This window comes from Sciurus vulgaris, assembly GCF_902686455.1.
Source record: "Sciurus vulgaris genome assembly, chromosome: 3".
Taxonomy (NCBI): domain Eukaryota; kingdom Metazoa; phylum Chordata; class Mammalia; order Rodentia; family Sciuridae; genus Sciurus; species Sciurus vulgaris.
In genome coordinates, this window is record NC_136463.1 from 83,758,259 (window position 1) to 83,777,896 (window position 19,638).

At 39.8% G+C, this 19,638-nt stretch overlaps 1 protein-coding gene across 1 annotated transcript; it reads right to left on the reverse strand.

The window, feature by feature from the left end:
* Positions 1–3,185: 3,185 nt before the first annotated feature.
* Positions 3,186–18,893, reverse strand: DDX18 (DEAD-box helicase 18). Its single transcript, XM_079133274.1, has 14 exons — positions 18,729–18,893; positions 16,884–17,261; positions 14,602–14,724; positions 12,144–12,279; positions 11,702–11,802; positions 11,399–11,598; positions 11,199–11,313; positions 9,920–10,059; positions 9,187–9,348; positions 8,588–8,740; positions 8,145–8,258; positions 6,418–6,474; positions 5,911–6,088; positions 3,186–4,791 (listed from the first exon to the last, which is right to left on the reverse strand). The coding sequence occupies exons 1-14, from the start codon at positions 18,811–18,813 to the stop codon at positions 4,649–4,651; spliced, it is 2,085 nt and encodes a 694-aa protein (XP_078989400.1). The 5' UTR covers positions 18,814–18,893; the 3' UTR covers positions 3,186–4,648.
* Positions 18,894–19,638: the final 745 nt, after the last annotated feature.

Consider the following 19,638-nt stretch of genomic DNA (forward strand, 5'->3'; position numbering starts at 1 on the left):
AGAGAAGTTACTTGGTCAAAGCCTCAGTGCAAATTCTGCCAGCTTCCAGAAAATACAGTCCCTGAGGGTCTGACAATCCCATCTACCCTTTTCCAGCTGTAGATACTGCCCTCAAGGCTGTGAGCAATGCCAAAGATCCCATTTTTTCCTGCCTCTCAAACCTCCAGTTTCAGACCAGCTTCTCCATATTCTGTCCTCAGAGATGGTCAGCTAGTCACTTGTTTGATGCATCCTTGCCCAAGATATTTGAAGTCCTGTCCTCCCTTGAAATCAACCTCTTTCTCTGAATGCAGGAGAGGTAGGTTCTGGGCGTGGAGGGTAGGTGTAGAGAGCAACCTGGGCATTTTCACAGAGGCAAAGACAAAATGAATCTGAGAAACTCTATACTAGGTTCTTAGTTATGAGTTAACAAAAAGCTACAATGAATGATCGAGACTGAGAAGGAATTAACTGAAAAAATATTACATGATTAAAGAGAAACAGCTTGAAGAATAGGCAGAGATAAGAGCGGGTACACAAAGTAACTGCAGGAACCAAGTCATGCTACATGGTCTGTTTTCTGTCCTACTGCTGCCTGAATGCCACAGTCAGAAACCACCAGTTTCTGACGCAGCTGCCTCTGGAATCTGGAAAGGAGGCCACCACTTCCACTATTTCTGCTCCTTCATTTTATTAATTGATACCTGGTTCAGGGTCTGGTCAGTTATATCTGATTGATCTAACCCAGGTCACAGCTCTCTCTGCCTTGGCTGCAGGGAAGGCATTTCTGCTTTTCTGATGGGAAGGAATCTCAGCAACCCACCAGGAATTGAATGGTATGGTTTCTAAATGGGAAGTCTAGATGCTGAGCAGCTCCAAGAAACCAATAAGGTCCACTTTTTCTCCTCATTAAATTACAGATGAGAATAATGAATCCAAAGGAGAATGGCTTCCTTCTCAAGGACTTGTGGCCAAGGCAAGTCAATTTCATCTCCTGTGACTGAAAGGAGCACTGTTGAGCAATCTCAAGGTGGTTATCTGCTTGGGGAGGTAAGGGTGCCATGGGGTGGTAGGTTGCCTACAGCATGCTTCTTCCCACATTAGGAATTCAAACAAAAGCACAGCTGCTTCCACCTGGAACATGTGTGTCTCCTGAGGGCTGTCCTAGTTTGTGGCTGACTACATACTAACACTATTTCTTGTGTTGGGCATTTTCACTGCAAGGTCAGACAGATGAATTAATAAGAGGCTGTATGTGTATTAGTTCTGACTTACTTGCAAACCTAACTGCATGAGGATCACCCAGATCCCTTGCCCCATATAAGCCCACTGAACCACAATCTTTCCTGGTGGGTAGGGGGACAACAAGAAAATACAAAAAGGGATGCAGGATTTTCAGGTCTAGAAATAACTGTAATGTGTCTATATTTTCATACTATTTGGAAGACAATATTTTGACAATCTCCTCTACAGTGTATCTTACCTCCTTTCTAAGAGGGACCTATGGAGCTGAGGGAGCAGCTCAGTGGTAGAGTGTTTGCTTAGCATGTCTAAAGCCCCAGTTGGCCCCAGTATTGGGGAGGTGGGGGGAAAGACCTGGCCACACTTGTCTTGTGTCCTTTATAGTTTCTGAAACCCAACAGACTTGTTCGTTTGCAGTGCTGGAGCTCAAACGCAGGGCCTGGTACATGCTAGGCAAGCACTCTACCACTGAGTTACATCCCCAGTTCCCCAAGTTGTAATTCATGATGAGCCATGGGTACTTAAAAGGCACACGCTTGTTGTCTCCACCTAACAATATTAATGAGTGTAGTCCTGAAAATGGCTTCTGTTATGGTGTCCTCCAGAATCTCCTGTCAGTGCAGGAATGTTGAGAGGCAAAATGATTAGATCAAGCACTATAACCTAATCAGTCCAAACTAGTTTGTATGTGTGGGTGGGATTGTAGGAAGATGCAGTGTGGCTGCAGCAACTGGGTCACTGGGGGTGTGCCCTGGCAGGGTGCAACATCTGAGGCCCTTTCACCCTCTGTGCTTCCTTGCTGCCATGAAGGAAGCAACTTCCCTCCACTATACCCTTCCACCATGAAGTGCTGCTGCCTCACCTTAGACTCAGAGCAATGGAGTGTAGAGATTGAGACCTCAAAACCATAAGCCCCAAATAAACTTCTCCTCCTGTAAGTTGTTCATTTCATGTCAGGTATTTTTGTCACAGTGATGTAAAAGCTGACTAAAACAGTATCTACCGGACACCCTCCTTAGAGGGGTGTTACAGGGTTGGACCACTTCCCAAAGCCTGAGTTTGCTCTTTGGAAATCCTGTCTACTCCAAAGGGGCCTACCTGGGCTCAGGATATGGGGTTAGCCCTTATCCCTGCTGCTGTCTGGTAGCAAGCTTTTCACAGAGGATACATAAATGTCTCACATGTACAGAGCACCATGCCGGTTACCTTATTCTTACCCTTTTATGAATTAGGCAGTATTACTTTCAGTTATCTCATGAAATAGGATAAGAGAAATCTAAGTGGCATTGGTGGAATTTGATCCAGACTAAATTTATGAAAAAATTAATTTATGGATAAATAAGGTCCGCTTTTTTGATATCTTGACTCCAGTTTTACATTAAACTGCCCAAACTAAAAACTTCAATACAGCAATGATTAACCATCACTGCAGACTAGAAGAGCCCGAGGCTTCTATTTACCTGTAGTGATCTGCTTGGCTTTCTGCCCCTGCTGCCTTCTAACCTTCATGACATCACTTAAGCTACTTGTCGGCTGTGCTCTTAGCATGAGAGCCTGAGGGACACTTCTTGTGCAAAAGAGCCCTGAGGATGCTGTTGCCCTGGCCTTGCATCTTCTGGCAAGACTCCGTCACATCTGCATCTGGGCCAGGCTGATCAAGTCTGGTTGTCTAGATGTCCCTAGCCTGAATCACCCTGCCACCAGAATAGCATATAGTATTCAGTAGGTATCTGAAATGGCTTAAACCAAGTTATTATAGTAGGACAAATCCCTCACTGTCTGTTAATACAGATTTACTTTTCTCACAAAATCTTTGGAGACCAACTCACACTAGGGATCAACAAAGGCAAGAGAAATAAAAGCACTAGACACTGAGTTAAGAGAGTCAGACTGGGATCAACAGGAATCCAAGAACCCAAATCCTGGTGGACCAAGCAAGGATTAACAAAGTACTGTCACAAATGAATTATAAAAATACGGGGGAATTATTTAATGATACAGGAAAATAACATGTTCTGAAACAAGTTGGTTACAAGTAGTAGGCAGAGGATGACTTTACTTGATAATACATTAAAATGTATGAACATGCATACAAAACCTGGAATGTTACATACAAAAGTATCAACATTACAATTTCTGTCCAGTGATTAAATATTCTTCCCTTTGCTTTTGTATTTTTTTAAACATAATTATTTCTGAAATGAACAAACAAATGGCACTGAGGAATGAAAGTTACTAAATGGTAGGAGTTAGGAATCTAAGAAGCCAGTCAGGTGCCCAGCAGTCAAGGTCTGAAACCCAAGAGATCCAGCCAGGGTGACAGTAGCCAAGCCTAGAGGCGGAACATTGTTCTTTCCTTTTCCTACTGTAATGTTGTTTATCCAACCGTTTCTTCTCCACTTGATATTCTCTGCATAATTACATTTAATGAGACTATGAATATTAACTGGCACAACAGCAAAACGCTGCTAGCAACTTTGGTTTTGAATTGCTATAAAATGAAACTACCTTGTAGTTATGTACTACACAAAACACTAGAAAATGAAGTGCTCCTATGACAAATATCCCAACTTACTAAATTGCTGACTGCTATTTTTTCTGATCTCAGTTCATTTTCAGTTTTCAGTGCAAATGTATCTTTTCTTTCAAGGATCTGGAAGAGGTAATTTTTTCCTCACAAAGAAACTAACAATGTATGCTGGGTTATGTCTCATGATTTGGTTTTGAGTCTATTGATAGTTGGCCTTGTCTTCTAAGTTCTCTGCAGAGTTGGAAGGGCTTATTAAACTCCAAATCAGCTTGCAATAAATTGAAATGAGGATTACCTTTATTTATTTATTTATTTTTAAAAAAAGGCCTTAGCTAAGTTATGAAATGAAAGAACAGAATATTACATTTCTACTGCTGTGAGGTTCAAAATCTCAATTTTCTCCCTCACTCCACAATGAGAAGATTGCTTAGGGGCACTTCATTCAAGTAATAATGGCAAATAACAACTGGAGAAAGGCTCATCATTTTAAAATTGGGAATATATAAAAGCAATGTTTTTACCTAAAGTGTTTCTTAGGTATCTGCTGAACATGGTCAACATTTTCAGAAGGGGTTCCAAAATATGGTTAAAGTTCAAGAAACAAAACTAAAAAATAAACCCAAACTACTTTCCATATCACTACCACTGGATCAGCATACTAATGTTCCTTTCTATAGCAACCGAGCATAGCAATCCATACAATAAAAATCTTCACATACCAAAAAGTATAAGAATTACATTAAAACAATTATATAATTATTTTTGTGTGGTACTTAAAATTAAAATACAATTTTATCACAGTAGAGCTCAAGAAGAATCTAAGGCTACAAAAATTCCTTTGTTAGAGAAAGAAAAAAACTTTCAGAACAAAGTTTCTCAAGATGAAAGGAAACTATCTTAGTGAGAGAACTGCCGGCTGTCCGATGATTTCTTGCTAATATTTTTGAAGATTCTGGACTTCTCAACTTTCTTGGTTTTCTGATAGCCAAATCCACCGCCGCCTCCTCTCTTTTTACGCTTGCCCTCACTGCTGTTCACATCTACAAGTGAAATGTTAAGGAACTCAAGCAACAAAGGTGATGAATTGCAATCTAACATCTACAGAGAGAAAACCAGCGTGCACAGCATTGTCCCTATACTCTTCTTCCCCCGCAATGAAAAAGTGGACATGGAGTTGTGGGACAAATCTGCTGAAGACTAGGAGTGGAAAAGTACCTGTGGAGGTATAATTTTTAAAACAGAACGTAACAGTCTTGTAAATGACTTCACACAATGAAATTCAAGACAAGTAACAAGGAGCTACCAGGACAAAAGGAACACATTAAAAAGTATCCCGTGTATCACAACAACTGACTTTCACTTCTGTTCAAAGCTGATACAGGAATGTGTAGCCAGGTGAAGGAGCTATTTCCCTGTCCCGATTCAGTGTGTACTCATTACGGCAGACATTTACTCAATGTCTACAATGGGGACAGCGACCCAACAAGGTTTTCAGTCCCTCAGGAACTACTGCCTTAACAGTAAAGAACAAGCCTTGTGGGCTGGGGATATAGCTCAGTTGGTAGAGTGCTTGCCTCACAAGTACAAGGCCCTGGGTTCAATCCCCAGCACCGCAAAAAAAAAAAAAAAAAAAAAAAAAAAGAACAAGCCTTGCCTCAGCTGGCTCAGTTTATCTGCTGAAAATATGATGACAAAACACATATTAAAATAGGCAGCAAAATCAATTGGAAGTATTATTCCATTTGTCTTTTATCCCAAACAACACTTTTTTTTTTTTTTTCTTTTACAAACTTGCCTTGTTCTTGTTTAAGACCCTTGAAAGACTCTAAGAGGCTTAAAACTCTGACCTGGGCAACCACTTGATGTCTGTTCTTCTACCTCTGTGCTTCTGGAATGCACAACTACTTCTGCCTCTTACTGTCACTCAAATTCCTTTGTCTTTTTGAAGTTTAAGTCCCAAGTTGTCTTGTTCCTGTGACCCCCATTCTAACGGTTAACCCCTGTTCACTGCATCCTACCTTCACACCCTTTTGTTAGCACAGACAAGTAGACAATGACCAGGACAAACACCCAAGTCTCTGGTCAGCTGCCAGAGTACACAGTGGAGCCCAATGTCCCTTAGTTCCAGGATGACTTACTTAAAAAATAAAAAAGGATACTCAGATCAACAAAAGGAGGCACCTTGAAACCAAATGATAGGGCAACCTGAGGCAAATTTAAGTTATTAACATCAAAGATCTGTTTCAGAGAATGAGAATCATATGCTCGTATGTAGGACTTGTATGCTTCCTGGGCTGACTTATGAAGAAAGTAGTTCTTTTCAATCAATTTTTCAAGCTGAAATAGAAAGAAACATTGGCTTTAATAAAATAAAAAAGCAAATCTCAACTCTTAGAACAAAGTCATCCTACAAAAGACAATTGTTTAATATATTTGCTCTAGGCTTTGGATTACTTGTAAAATCATACTGTGGGAAGAACATGCTGAAGTTCTCCTAGCTAAGGACTGAGAGGAGCAAGAACATGGCAGTGGGAAACTGGACAGCAGGCAACCTTAACAACTGCATGCCCAGGCCCCCATCTTACACAGGGCAGTCTCAGAGCACGGGGACAACGCAATAAAGGTTACCATTTACTCAGAAATACAAGAGGGTAGAGGAAGCATACCTGAGACTGAATGTCAGAAATTTTGGACCAGGAAAAGTCAAATTCATTTAATGGAACCTAGAAAACAACAGAAATATAAAGATTATTAAGCCAGAATGATCAATACTTACATTTTTGGATGAATGAAGAAAGTGTAAAGTGTTCCAAAAACAGTGAGGGAAGTGACAGAATCAGGCAGCCATAGTTTCAATGTAGCTAATAAGTAATGAAGACAGAGAAGGACACCCTGTGGAATTCCCTCAGAACAAGAGTAAAACTTGGTTTCTCTAGTCTCTCCATGTCAATGGAAAGCTCCACATTTGCTCTGCTGAGTTCCCATGAACCATGCTAGGGGCCCTTCACTTCTTTTTTCCTAAAAGATTAAGGTGAGGAACTGAACAGGATAATGAGCCTAATGAAGCACTTTTCTCTAGGGATCTCTATCATCCTGATTATTTGAAGCAGTCTGAAATTTTTAGTTAACAGGACCATCAGCCCTTTCCCTCCATGTAAGGAGAGGGGCTCTAATATCATCCTGCTCTGTGACCCTGTGACACCAGACATCACAATGACCACATACTTCCACAAGAGGAATCTGCTGTCAGTTATAAAATGAAAAAGCACAAGACCTACGCTAGGTACAGCGGGGGGTGGGGAATTGGTGCCCAAGTACTAGACTCTGCTTTCAGAAAACTTGCTTTTCAGTACTGTGTAAGAGACAGATAAATGAATTCTTGTGCTGTGGGAACACACAGGGCAGGAAACCAGACAGCTTCTCAAAAGAGACAGCAGTAGCTGAAACCAGAACATTCTAGAAAATTAGTAAAAGAGCTTCTAGAGAAAGTGCAACAAAGGTTACAGGGCAATTACGTGAAACTACACCAAGTTTCAGGAAGAGGAACACCACCAGGCAAGACTGTGCTAGGCAGACAAAGAGGCAAGTGTCATAGAAGAGAAGATCTGACATGTATCCACAGGTCTAAAAACAAGCTTATGGTTTTGATGGTTTTTGTTCTGGTAGGATGGAATGAGGCTGGCAGGATGGAATGAGGCTAGATCTGGTTGGTTGGGATGGAGTGGGAGGTAAGGAGGAAAAATAGAAACTATATTCCCCAAAAGGCAGACGAAGGAAAGGCTGCAGGCGGTAGACACCCTGAAAGCAGTTTAAGAGAATGGGTTGAGGGTTGAGGTTATATTTTATAGTGAGAGACTTCAGATAGTAAAGTGCTAACTATAAGGGAGACTGAAGACCAGCAGATGAAAACAAGGAACACGAAGCAGGAGGAGGCAGAGGCAAGCATGAATGAGGATCTCCACTGCTTCACATGAGGCAAAAAGGAAAGATACCAGGATGCAGGGGTATAGAGAAGACTGTAGGAGGGAGGCAGGAGAAAGATGATTAGGTGTGAGGGAACCTACAATGGTGGAAGAGTTTTAAACAGGACTTCAGGGAATGGTCAGAGGAGAAACAAACGTAAGAGGCATTGCTGAGCAACACAGCTAGAGGGCTGATCCATGCGGTAAATCCTTCCATCTACACTTCCTGGGTTGGAAGTATGTAAAATTTTATTTTATTTTTTTTACCTGTTGAACAATTGCAGTAACAGGATTGCTCTGATTTAAAATTTCTGTGATACATTAGAGGTGGCATGTACTTGCTAACAATCCCCACCAAGAGGACTCGGTTCCCAACCTAAAATCCATTCCGCACTCCATAAAATTTATTTTTCCTAAGCAAAGATCTTTACCTTGGATTGCTTCAAGTAACGAAGGAAACCCAATTCTTCTGGGCGCAAAATGAGCAAGGCATGCCCTCTTCCATTTAGACCTCTGGCTGTTCTACCCACACGATGAATATATTCCTTGGGTAGAGAAAGAAAAACTTTGTTACGGCACTGACTTCCACACGTGACTGTTAGCCATGTGGCTGCATTCTGAGTATGTGACTTCCTTTAGATATCTGTTGCTCTCATCACCCCAAGAATCTAACATTCCTAGTTTAAGACCATGAATACCTCTCAAATTCTCATTGGGATTCACAAAGCCCTACCCACTAACACTAGAGAAGTACTGCGGTGTCAGGACAGTAGGGCTAAACCTCATATGAAATGAGGTGCTTCTTGGGAACGTGTAGAGTAAGCGCACTACTTCTCATAGAGTCATTCTGAAGACACCCTGAGAATGTAGTTACCTTAGGGTCATCTGGAGGGTCATACTGAACAATCCAGTCAACTTCAGGAATATCCAACCCTCTTGCTGCCACATCTGTACACAATAATATCCCTGAATCTGCATTGCAGAACTGGAAGAATGTGGTGGTACGCTTATTTTGCTTCTGCCTTCCCTAGAATCAAATAAAAAACATTCATTAGAGCTGGAATTCTGAGTTGCTGCTGGAAAGTCTAGATGCAACAATCCTGACCTGGAGGTGCCGTTCTACTTTATTTCAAGCTCATTCTCTGGACTGTGTTCTACTTCTCCAATAGGAGGGGAATGGTGTCCGTTACTTCTTTGTAAACCATGCCCTTCCACACCAGCAGACTTCCCTCCACACAGGATCAATCAGCTAAGAGTAACTGAACTATTTATGTTTCAAGGAGAAAGCAATACCTCCATTTCTATGATTTATAGAAAAAAAAGAGTATAACCTGTTTTTTTTTTTCTTTTTTTTTCCTTTATAGTGCTGGAGATGGAACCCACGAACACCCACATGCTAGGCAAGTGCTCTACAACTGAGTTACATCCCCAGCAACTCTAAATCAATTTTTAATAAGCTCATCAGTCACTTACATGAATGGCCAAGACAGGTAAATCGATGTAGTTCAGCAACTCGTAGTGGTATTTTACAGACTTACAAGACGAAAAGAAGACCATGAGTTTCTTTTTTCGATTCTTCTTAAGGAAGGTAAAGAGCAGAAGAAATCTCTTTTCAGAGGGACAAACAACATATCCCTACAAGTGGTTCAGATAAAGATACAAATTAACCAAGTGAACTTTTAGCATCATGAGCCAATACTAATTGTGAGCACTGAGAAAAAGCACATAAACTGTACAGCCTTTCTGATAGCACTTTAAAATAAAACCAACCAAAAGTTTTTACGCTTTATCCAATTACAAGGAATATTTTACTTATCAAAAATCTCAACCTTAAATTCCTGTTTTCATCAAGTGTTTGCATGTCACCTTTTATAGTTATACATCTCAAAGTCCGTATTTCCTTCACCTAGCTCACCTTGCATCCTATGGAGATTATTAAAAACCTTTAAAAACAACAACAAAAAAACTGCATTTAAAATTGATGGTGATTAAAAATGTTTGCCATGTGACAAGGAGTTATCAACAGACTACAGAGAAAACTAATTTACTGAGACGTCATGGTATTTTATAACAGGAGGGTCAGATACCAAATTTCACTGTATTTGAATTAAAAGTTCATTAACCCATTTGGTTTCTGGATGATTTCTAATACAAGGAAATACCAAATAATATCCTTGAAGTTTCAGGTTATTTATATAAAAAGTACCTGCTCAAGACCATCCACTGTTGCATTAGCTTTATCATCATCAACACCAACATACAATGGTTCCTTTTTCAAAGAAATCCTTGCCAGGTCTTCAACTTTCCGAGTTTGTGTGGCAGAAAAGAGCATGGTCTGTCTGCGTGCTGAAACAGACACACGTAAAATAACTCAAATCTTCCAGGGCATCTCTGTAATTGCTTCATAATTACAAAGACTGTAAGTGGAAATATCAGTAATAGGAGATGTGCTGTCACTTATGACTTCTACTGATACTACAAAGGGTAAGAGGACATATTGCAAACTTTAGTCTGTAAATTTGATAGCTAAGACGAAATGGACAAATTCTTTGAAAGACAAGTTATTCTAGCTCACTCAAGAAGAAAAGCTGAACTGTTGATAGTAAAAACCCTCACCAGTCATTATTTTACTTGTAATATCCCAAAGTTGTAAACAGAAACATTTACCAACAGGTGAGTGGATAAACTGGTATATTCACGTAATGGAATGCTACTGAGGAAGAAAAAGTCAAACTGATTCACATAATAGCATGGAAGAATCTCAACAGAATTTTCTGGGTGCAAGAAACCAGATCCCAAAGAGTACACAGTGCATGATTCCACTTATACTTCTTAGAAAATGCAAGCTGATTTAGTTACAGAAAGCAGATTAACAGTCGCCAGGGGGAGAAGTTACATGTGTGAGGAGGGGAAGAAGGGAGGGACTGCAAGGGGTATAAGGAAACCTGAGAGTGAAAGACATGTTCATTATCTTGACTGCAGTGATAGTTTCCAAGAATAAACATGTCAGAGTATAAAACACTGTGGATTTTAAGTATGGACTGTTTATTATGCCAAGTGTATATTTTGATAATCCTTTACATGATTTATTAACACATGGTCTTATTTGATATAATCAGTTTACATATGATGTTGCAATACTACAACCAAGGCAAGTACATGTCAGATATTAATACAGAAGATAACAAGACTATGGCTACCTGGAAGACATTAGATAAGGTAAGAATAAATAAGATGGCAGGGGGAAGGCATGAGACTTATGTTAACACTGTTTCACTTGCCTTATAACTTCTGAAACAGCAAAAACTATTATATGAATTGGTAATAAGTTTGATGCATGTATTCCAAATTATCTCTAAGAATGACTGGCACAAGTAGGTCATACAGCCACAGTAAAATTCTGGTATTAATATGATAATTTTCCTATGGGAACAACCATCTCTGACTTCTACTATGCAAGCCACATGTAGATGCACTCTACTTACTTGGCAGAAGTTTAATAATTTGCTTTAATTCTTCTTCAAACCCAACATCCAAGATACGATCAGCCTCATCGATAACCAGACATTGTAGGTTTTTATACATAAAACCTGGGGTATTCTAACAAAAAGGAAAAGAAAAACTGTCAGTTGTCAAATGTTTGTCAACATTTGTTAATAAGAGGCACTATATAATAATGCTCTACCTGCATATGGTCCAGGAGCCGGCCTGGTGTTGCCACAATGATGTTGATACCATTAGCAAGTTTCTGTGCTTCAGCAGATCTGTTACTGCCACCCATGATCAACCCATATGTGTGAACGTGGTGAGTCATCAGCTCCTTAAGAACACCGAAAGTCTGCATGGCTAATTCTCTAGTAGGTGAGAGAATAAGGGCTCCTGTTCCTGAAAAGCAAAAAAAGTAAAGACAGTAAAAGTCACCACAGGTGTCTAAAAACCCACAGCAAACTTGTAGTGCTATAATGGCAGAAACTGATCAAAAGCTTACCGTTCCTGGGCATGAACTTTAACTTAACAATGAGTTCAATCACAGGGATGAGAAATGCAAGGGTTTTACCACTTCCCGTTTTTGCAGCTGCTAAAAGATCCCTAAATGTTAAAAAGAGAAAGACAACATTCAATTTACTCATAAAAAAATATTTATTGCATACCCACCACATACTAAGCACACATTTTAGGTACTAAGCTAAACCATGCAGACAGACCCAGTTCCTACCTTCCCTAGTGATGAATCAACCATGTTGGTTATATGCTTACCTTGTATAAGAACTATGTTATAGAAAAGTAATGAACAGTTTTCTTCAAATATTAACAAATAATGCTTTCAATACAGGCTGGATACATCAAAATCAACAGAACATACTCATATTCTTTACAATCTCACAGTCCTAAAAATAGACACTTATGTCCAAGCATCAATGTTATCATACCTGCCTTCCAGAAGTGGCCTAATACTTTTATGTTGAATTTCAGTCATGTTCATGAAGCCCATTTCTTTTATTGCCTTCAGAGTGTTTTCATTGACAAGATTAGTTAGAGAAGCAAATGAAGTATCCTCAAAAGCTCCTAAGCAGAAGACAATTTATCATTAGCAAACTTACTTCTTTAAAAGTTAAGACTGCCATTTATAGTTGCCTATAGTTTTATTTAGAAGATCTTTTTATAGTAAAAAATATATTAAGCTCCAATCGTTCTATGTGATAATACAAAGGAAAAAACCCTATATATATTTTTAAGACTCTCCATTGATGAAGGCTATGTGATTTAAAGTCTAGTTCCACACTGTAGTAAGGGGCAGAGAGGAGGAATAATCAAGGTACCTTATATAAAATGAAAATGCCAAGGTGGGGGAGGGGAGAGTCCAGAAGAAGTCTGATATAAAAAGTGAAAATATTAAGCATTAATAAACACTATGTCTGAGTCCACCAAAAAAGCAGTCAACCAAAAAGATAACTGAGAAGAGTCAGATGCAGTTACAATGTTAGAATGATCCCACATATCAAGTGGTGTGGTGGTTCTCAGCAGGGATGGCATCAGATACATGTTGGGGAGCTCCCCACACTGCCATGAGCAAGTATAAATCTGGGAGTCTCAGCCTTGGCACTACTGATGCTCCCTAACTTATGACAGATGACTCAACTTACAATTTTTCAACTTTACAACAGTGTGAAAGCACACCTATATGACCATTCTGGTTTTCACTCAGTATATTTCCATAAATTACAAGAAAAAATTACAAAACAGGGTTTATAAGAGTTCAGAGCATGTTTAATGAAGGCTAAGTGATAATGTTAAGTGTATTAAATGCATTTTTGATTTATATTTTCAAGTTAGAGTAAGATATTGGGATACAGTCCCATCTAAGAAACATCTGAAGTGACATCGTGAAGAGTCCTGGGCAAGTTTATGTAGTCTAATGATGTGAAATATATTAAATGCATTTTTTTTGCAGGGGCTGGCAGGGTACTGGGTATTGAACTCAGGGTCACTCGAACACTGAACCACACCCCTAGCCCTATTTTTAATTTTATTTAGAGGCAGGGTCTCACTGAGTTGCTTAGCATCTTGCTTTTGCTGAAGCTAGCTTTGAACTCATGATCCTCCTGCCTCAGCCTCCGGAGCCACTTGGATTACAGGTGTGTGCCACTGTGTCCGGCTTAAATGCATTTTTGATTTATAATTTCAACCTGTAGTAAATTTATTGGGATACAGGTCCCACCTAAAGAACAGATGAACTGACACTGTGGGCTGTATAATTCTTTCTTTTCAGCCCTGGGGATTGAAGCCAGGGTCTCATTCATACTAGGCTAGCACTCAATCACTGAGCCACATCCTCAAACAGGATAACTCTTTGTTGTGGGAGGCTATCCTATGTATTATAAAAGGTCACACAGCATTCCTGACCTCTCCCCTTTAGATGTCATAGATTGCCCCTAGATCTGACAACCATGAAATGTCTCCTAGGGACAGGGTGACCGATCTTCCTGGTATGCCTGGGACAGGAGATTCCTGTGATAAAGATCTTTCAGTGCTAAGTCTGACAAACCAGGATGAGTTATTAACTCTACCTGAGGGCAACACTGTTCTGATTGAGAACTACTGCCATAACCAGCATTTTTTTTTTTTTTTTTTTAATGTGCCAGAGATTGAATCCAGGGCCTTGCACATGCTACAGAAGTGTTCTACCACTGAGCTACACCACTGGCCAACCTTTATAATTTTAATCAAGCATGTCTGGGGTTGGACCTCAATATCTTAATAAATAAAAAAGCTCCAAACAATAGCTTATGTAGTTCCTAGACAATTCTGCTTAGGAGCACTGAATTCTAATATAAACTCTTGACATTAAGAACAAAAGCCAAAGGAGATTAACCTGACAAGCCACGAATTACTACTCAACATGGAAGGACTTAGGATCCCAGAAGTTACAGATGTATATAAAAATGTTAGGAACAGAGAACTGAAGAACAAAAGAAGGAACGAAAGTACTGCAGCACCACAAGATAGAAGATAAAGAGGAAAAACAGCAGCAGAAAGATATATAAAGCATTTCTCAGTTAATTTTTCCAGGTAAACTAAAAGTCACAACTGAACCTTCAAGCTCATAAACCAGAGACACATTTTTTTTTTTTTTTTTTTTTTGGTGCCAGGGACTGAAGCCAGGGAACATTATAACTAAATCAAATCCATAGCCCCTTTCTATTTATTTATTGAGAAAGGGTCTTGCTAAGTTGCTTAGAGCCTTGCTAAACTGTTGAGGCTGGCCTTGCACTTGTGCTCCTTTTGCCTCAGCCTCTAAAGTGGTGGGATTACAGGCATGCACCACCATGCCTGGCCAGAGACACATTTTTGAGAAAATATATCTCTGAAAAATTTTCTGGAAGTTACCTGTCAGTCCCAGGGGCAGGCTGGGTACTTCACTGTCTTCTTCCTCATCAACTGGCTTTTCCACACTGTTTTCTGTTTCTTCATGAGCTTCAGTGCCTTCTTCAACTTTTACTTTTTTTGCATCTTTGGTTTTAAAAAAGAAAACAATTTTTTTTCTTGAATCTCTTCTCATGAAAAAAGATGTCATTTAAAAATTCAGGATACATACTAATTGCCAACAAAGCTATTATTTTAGGCTTTTGTTTTTAAAATACCTTTTAAAAATTTTATTTATTTTTTATGCAGTGCTGAGGATTGAACCCAGAGCCTCACGCATGCTAGGTGAGCTCTCTACCACTGAGCTACACCCCCAAACCCTATTTTAGGTTTCTTAATGTACTATAACATTTCACTTAAAAACTTTATGAGTCAAACTAAATAATATAAAGATACTAGTTACAAGTTTCACACACTTCAATGGGGGAAAAAAGGGCATATGTGATGAATGTAATTTTTAAAAACGTCAGAAGCACTTATGTTCCCCCCTCCTGTCATTTACCATTCATTTTCTATAAAAGCCACCTTAGTTTGAAAAATGAACAGAAAAAAACAGGCTGATCATGTTCCTAGATAGTCTATAAAGCAAAGGCAATGATTTACTTAACTGGGTGACAGGAAGTAGACTGATGCTAGGTTTCAAGAGGTGGGAGAGGCTTCACATTCACAACTTTCTTAATATGGTCCAAAATGCCTTTCTTCCCATAACTCTCTTAAACATCCCTTTTGGCTCAAATGAGTTTGCTATGATGCTGGGTTTTTAACAGAAACTTATGGCATCCACTGATGCCAGTTTGAACAGAAATGACCTAGTTCAAAACTCCGGGCTCTGTAGTCCAGCACTGGCCTCTTTCCCTGTACCTTACTGAAATCCTTTGGGGAAAAGGTCAGCACTATAAGATAAAAGTCAAAAATCATGGACACTACTAGCTGCTCTATATGGCTTATCACTTTTGTTTTCCTTAGAACAGTTCTTAAAAGTTTACCCATATTGCTGGAGTTGTGGCTTGGTGGAAGAGTGCTTGCCTGGCATGTATGAGGCACTGGGTTCAATCCTCAGCACCACATATAAATAAACAAAATAAAGGTCCATTGGTAACTGAACAATATCAAAAAAAAAAAAAAAAAAAAAAAAAGTTCACCGATATGTTAAAACTCCCAATACTATGATTCAGTGTTTGAGACTAGAAATGTTACTTTCTTGAGCATATTCAGAATGAGACTCTTGAAGCTGTTAATAATTTTACATTAGGACTGCAATTACTTTACATAAAGACTAATTCCTAATCTTCAGTTTTCCCTATCTTGTTTTATTTTTTAGTAGACAGTGTCTCATCATCTACAAATTTATTAGTTTGTAGACAGAAAGAAAACAGTAAAATGTTAGGAAAGTTTAAAGCTCCTTTCTAAAAGAAACCTGCTCCTCAGACAAGATAAACTCATGATGTTCTAACTCAGGGTCTGACAAACTTTCTATAAAGGGTTAATAGATATTTTGGGCTTCTCGGGTCACATAGTCTCTATTACAATAAAAGCAAAGTAAACCAATGAATGGGCAACGTTGAAATCTAGTAGTTTTATTTTAAAAATTGGTGGAAAGCCAGATAGTTGACAAACCTTGTTCTATCCTGCCTTGAAATCTCTGCTTGTCCACATATCATTAAAATGCAAATAACTTCACTTGAGTTTATTAAATTCAATCATTACCTTTCCTTTTCCCCATCCCTCACCATTATTTGGAAATTAACCATTCTATTTGTTCAGAACTTTTCCTAAATGCTATTTTATACACTTTGCAATTGAGACTCCTTTTAAAAGGGTAGAAATGTATGACAGGAAAAAATGAGGCCAAAAAAGAGATAAATAGGCAAACCTAAAATACTATACCATATTATGTTCTATTGATCATAAAGTCTACATAACTGCCAAAAACCAAATAAAAACCAAAACACACAAAAAGAACATTCCTATAATTCTAAATAAATTCTTATCTAGGTGTGGGGGTTCTCTTCAAAGTTAGGGAATGTAAAAACATGATGTCCTGCTGAATATTTTGATAAAAGTTAAAACATACCCACTTCTCTGGCAATAAAAGGTTTCCTTCTGTTACCAGCCTAGTCTCTGGTGTGATGAACATAGGGGAATTCTTACATGTCATGTACACACAATAACAACAAAGGAAAGGGGGATGAATATGAAGAACTATTTAGATAAAATGGCTGAAGTTCAAAGAACAAAGTACCTACCAGGCCCAGCATCATTCACCATTTTTCTCTTTTTCTTCTTCTTTTTCTTTTTTGTTTCTGAATTGGGGGACTGTGTTGTTGCTTCTCCATTGGTTAATATGGTAGATTTCTGGGGGGATTTTTTAACTTTTACATTTTCTACTATTTCTTCAGACTTATCTCCATTTTGTGCTTCTGACAAGCTCACATTCACAGAATGCTTCAGGGATTTTTTAACTTTTATATTTTCCACTTTTTCTTCAGACATATCTCCATTTTGCACTTCTGGCAAGCCTACAGTCACAGAACGCTTCAGGGATTTTTTTACTTTTCTGACTTTCAGTGTTTCTTCAGGCATGTCACCATTTTGAGTTTCTGATAGGCTCACATCTGAGGCCCCTGTTTAAAAACAGAACATACATTAGGAAGGGAGGCTTATTTCTATACATTGGAATTTCACATAAAATTCTATCGTTTCTGGGACTCAAATTATTTAGCTGCTTCTTGGTGTTTTACTATATGAAAAGTAGGCATTCTTTAGGAAAAATGCTGGAAAATGGAAAGCTACAATGATTTCTTAACTTCAAAAGTCCTTATCTGTCTTTAAGGAGTTGGGAAAGGAAAATTTCAATGAGGTCAAATATGATGGGTACAGACAATGGCAGTTACAAGATATACATTTGAAGTATCTAGTAAGTATAACTAATTGATACACTGAAAAAAGTATTTACATGTTACTCTCAGTAAGTACCACATCTCCTGTAATTTCACAACAATCAACCCTAAGTTGTCCAGACTTAAATGAATTGAAATTTCAAGTTGATAAAACCACTATTTGTCCCAATATATATCATATACAAATACCCAAGAATGTCTTTACAAAAGTTTCCCTGTTTATATTTGGAAAAATAAAATGTAGGCAACACGACAGTTCATTCAAATTGTTACTTATACACACACCAAAGAGTAATGCTAATTATACTATAGGAACTGTCAAAACACATTCCTTAAGCCCACAAACCTGCTTACTCCAGAACTTCTTTCAATCAATTAATGTCTACTGAAAACCAGAGACAATATGCCTCCAGTATTTCCCCTAGTGTGTGTTTGTGTATGTAGGGGTTATACCTAATATGGAACCCAAATGGTTTACACAATGACTTCATTATCTCTGGCCCATCCTCAGGAAATATGGACTTCAAATCCTAATTAAGCCACAGGGCAGTATTGAAGCTCTTTGAGCCTCAAGTTGGGAGCGACAAAAACGATATAGGACACAAGAGGCAAATTTTCACGTGTGCAGAGGACACTTTCCGAGCTGAAAATGAGGAAGCCCTGCAGTAGTGGAGAGTCAGGAGGTAGGCGATGGTATCAGGAAAATTCTGCGAAGAATTTTTTAAACACTTTTGGGGAAGAAATACAGAAATTAAGTAAAAGATGGAAGAGGAAGGTGCGCAGAAAGTAAGTTCTACGTGTCTGACTGGAAATGGGAGAGAAGGGGGACAAGGTGGAGTCTGAAGGTGGTGAGGTAGTCCAAATGGGTTAAGGTGAAATGCAAAAGGCAAGTTGAGTTGGAAGCCTAGAAGTCAACCCAGCGGCCTCCTGCTCTAACTGTGCAGGGAGGGACTGATGCTCAGAGAGGTCAGGGGCGGTCCTGGGGCCACTTGGCTAGTGGAGAGCAGCGCGGGACCCGGCAGGATGCTGCCCCAGGTTGCCTGCTAGCGAATCGCGATCACACGTGCTCCCAAGTAGGGGCCGCGCCTCCCGGAGCCGTGAGGACTTCCCACCCAGTGCCACCAGCCCCGCCAGGCCGCCAGAGCGCGCCACGGCCCGCGCAGGGGCCTCCTCCGCCACCACTCAACTCACTTTGCAACTTTAGGTTTCGCTGCCTCAATTTGAGGTTCCGCTTCTCAATCTTCTTACGCAGAAGTTTCATGGGCAGGTGCGACATGATGCCGGAGAGACGCCTTCACCGCGGTGCTGAGGTACTGATCTCCACTCCTCAGAAAAGACGTAATTTCCTTTCAGGCCGCATGTGCGCAGCTCGGCTAACGGGAAATACGTCACAGGAACGCTCCCGCCCAGCGGGGCAGAAACACTTCCGGGACGGAAATGAGTCCAGGTGCTTGCCCCGCGGTACAGCGCCCCCTAGGGAAGCGGAGGGATCACCCTGTGCCAGACCAGGCGGCGCATTAGGGAGGTTTGGGAGCCTCGGTAGTTTGTTTCCCCTACGTAGTAACTGAAGAAACCAGGTCCAGTGGAAGGCACAATTAATCACGTGCCTCCGAAAATCCTGTGGTCCTCGTGTTCAGCATATGATTAAGTTTTTTAAACTTCTTACTTAGGTTTCCTATAACGGGGATCTCTTTTTTTGACTACAGTTATCCAACAGTTATTCACTATCTAGCCATTCTTATTTGACCACATTTGTGCTAAGAGTTTGTGGTAGATGTGTGCTAAATGCTGGAGATAAATTAGTGGAACTTATGGAACTTCCATGGAGACAGAAAATTAAAACTATGATGGACACAATGACCCGTGACCGGGAAAACACAAAAAATAAGCAACATCCTGGTCTGGGCATGGGCCAGGGATGGGATCTTCATGCAATCAGTGCCTGTTATGCGTAGGCATGGAGCTACCCTCAAGCAGAATAGGGACGCCGGGTTTGGTGGCACAGCCTGTAATTCCAGTGACTTGGGAGGCTAAGGCAGGAGGATTGCAAATTCAAAGGCAGCCTTGGGAACATAGCGAGGCTTTAAGCAACTTGGGGAGA

Coding starts and splice junctions, on each gene's coding strand:
- DDX18 (XM_079133274.1), bottom strand. CDS start 18,813: ATGTCGCACCTGCCCATGAAACTTCTGCGTAAGAAGATTGAGAAGCGG. Junction 11,599..11,701: donor AAAGTTCATGCCCAGGAACG/GTAAGCTTTTGA, acceptor TTTGCTTTTCAG/GAACAGGAGCCCTTATTCTC. Junction 9,349..9,919: donor CAGTGGATGGTCTTGAGCAG/GTACTTTTTATA, acceptor AACCACTTGTAG/GGATATGTTGTTTGTCCCTC.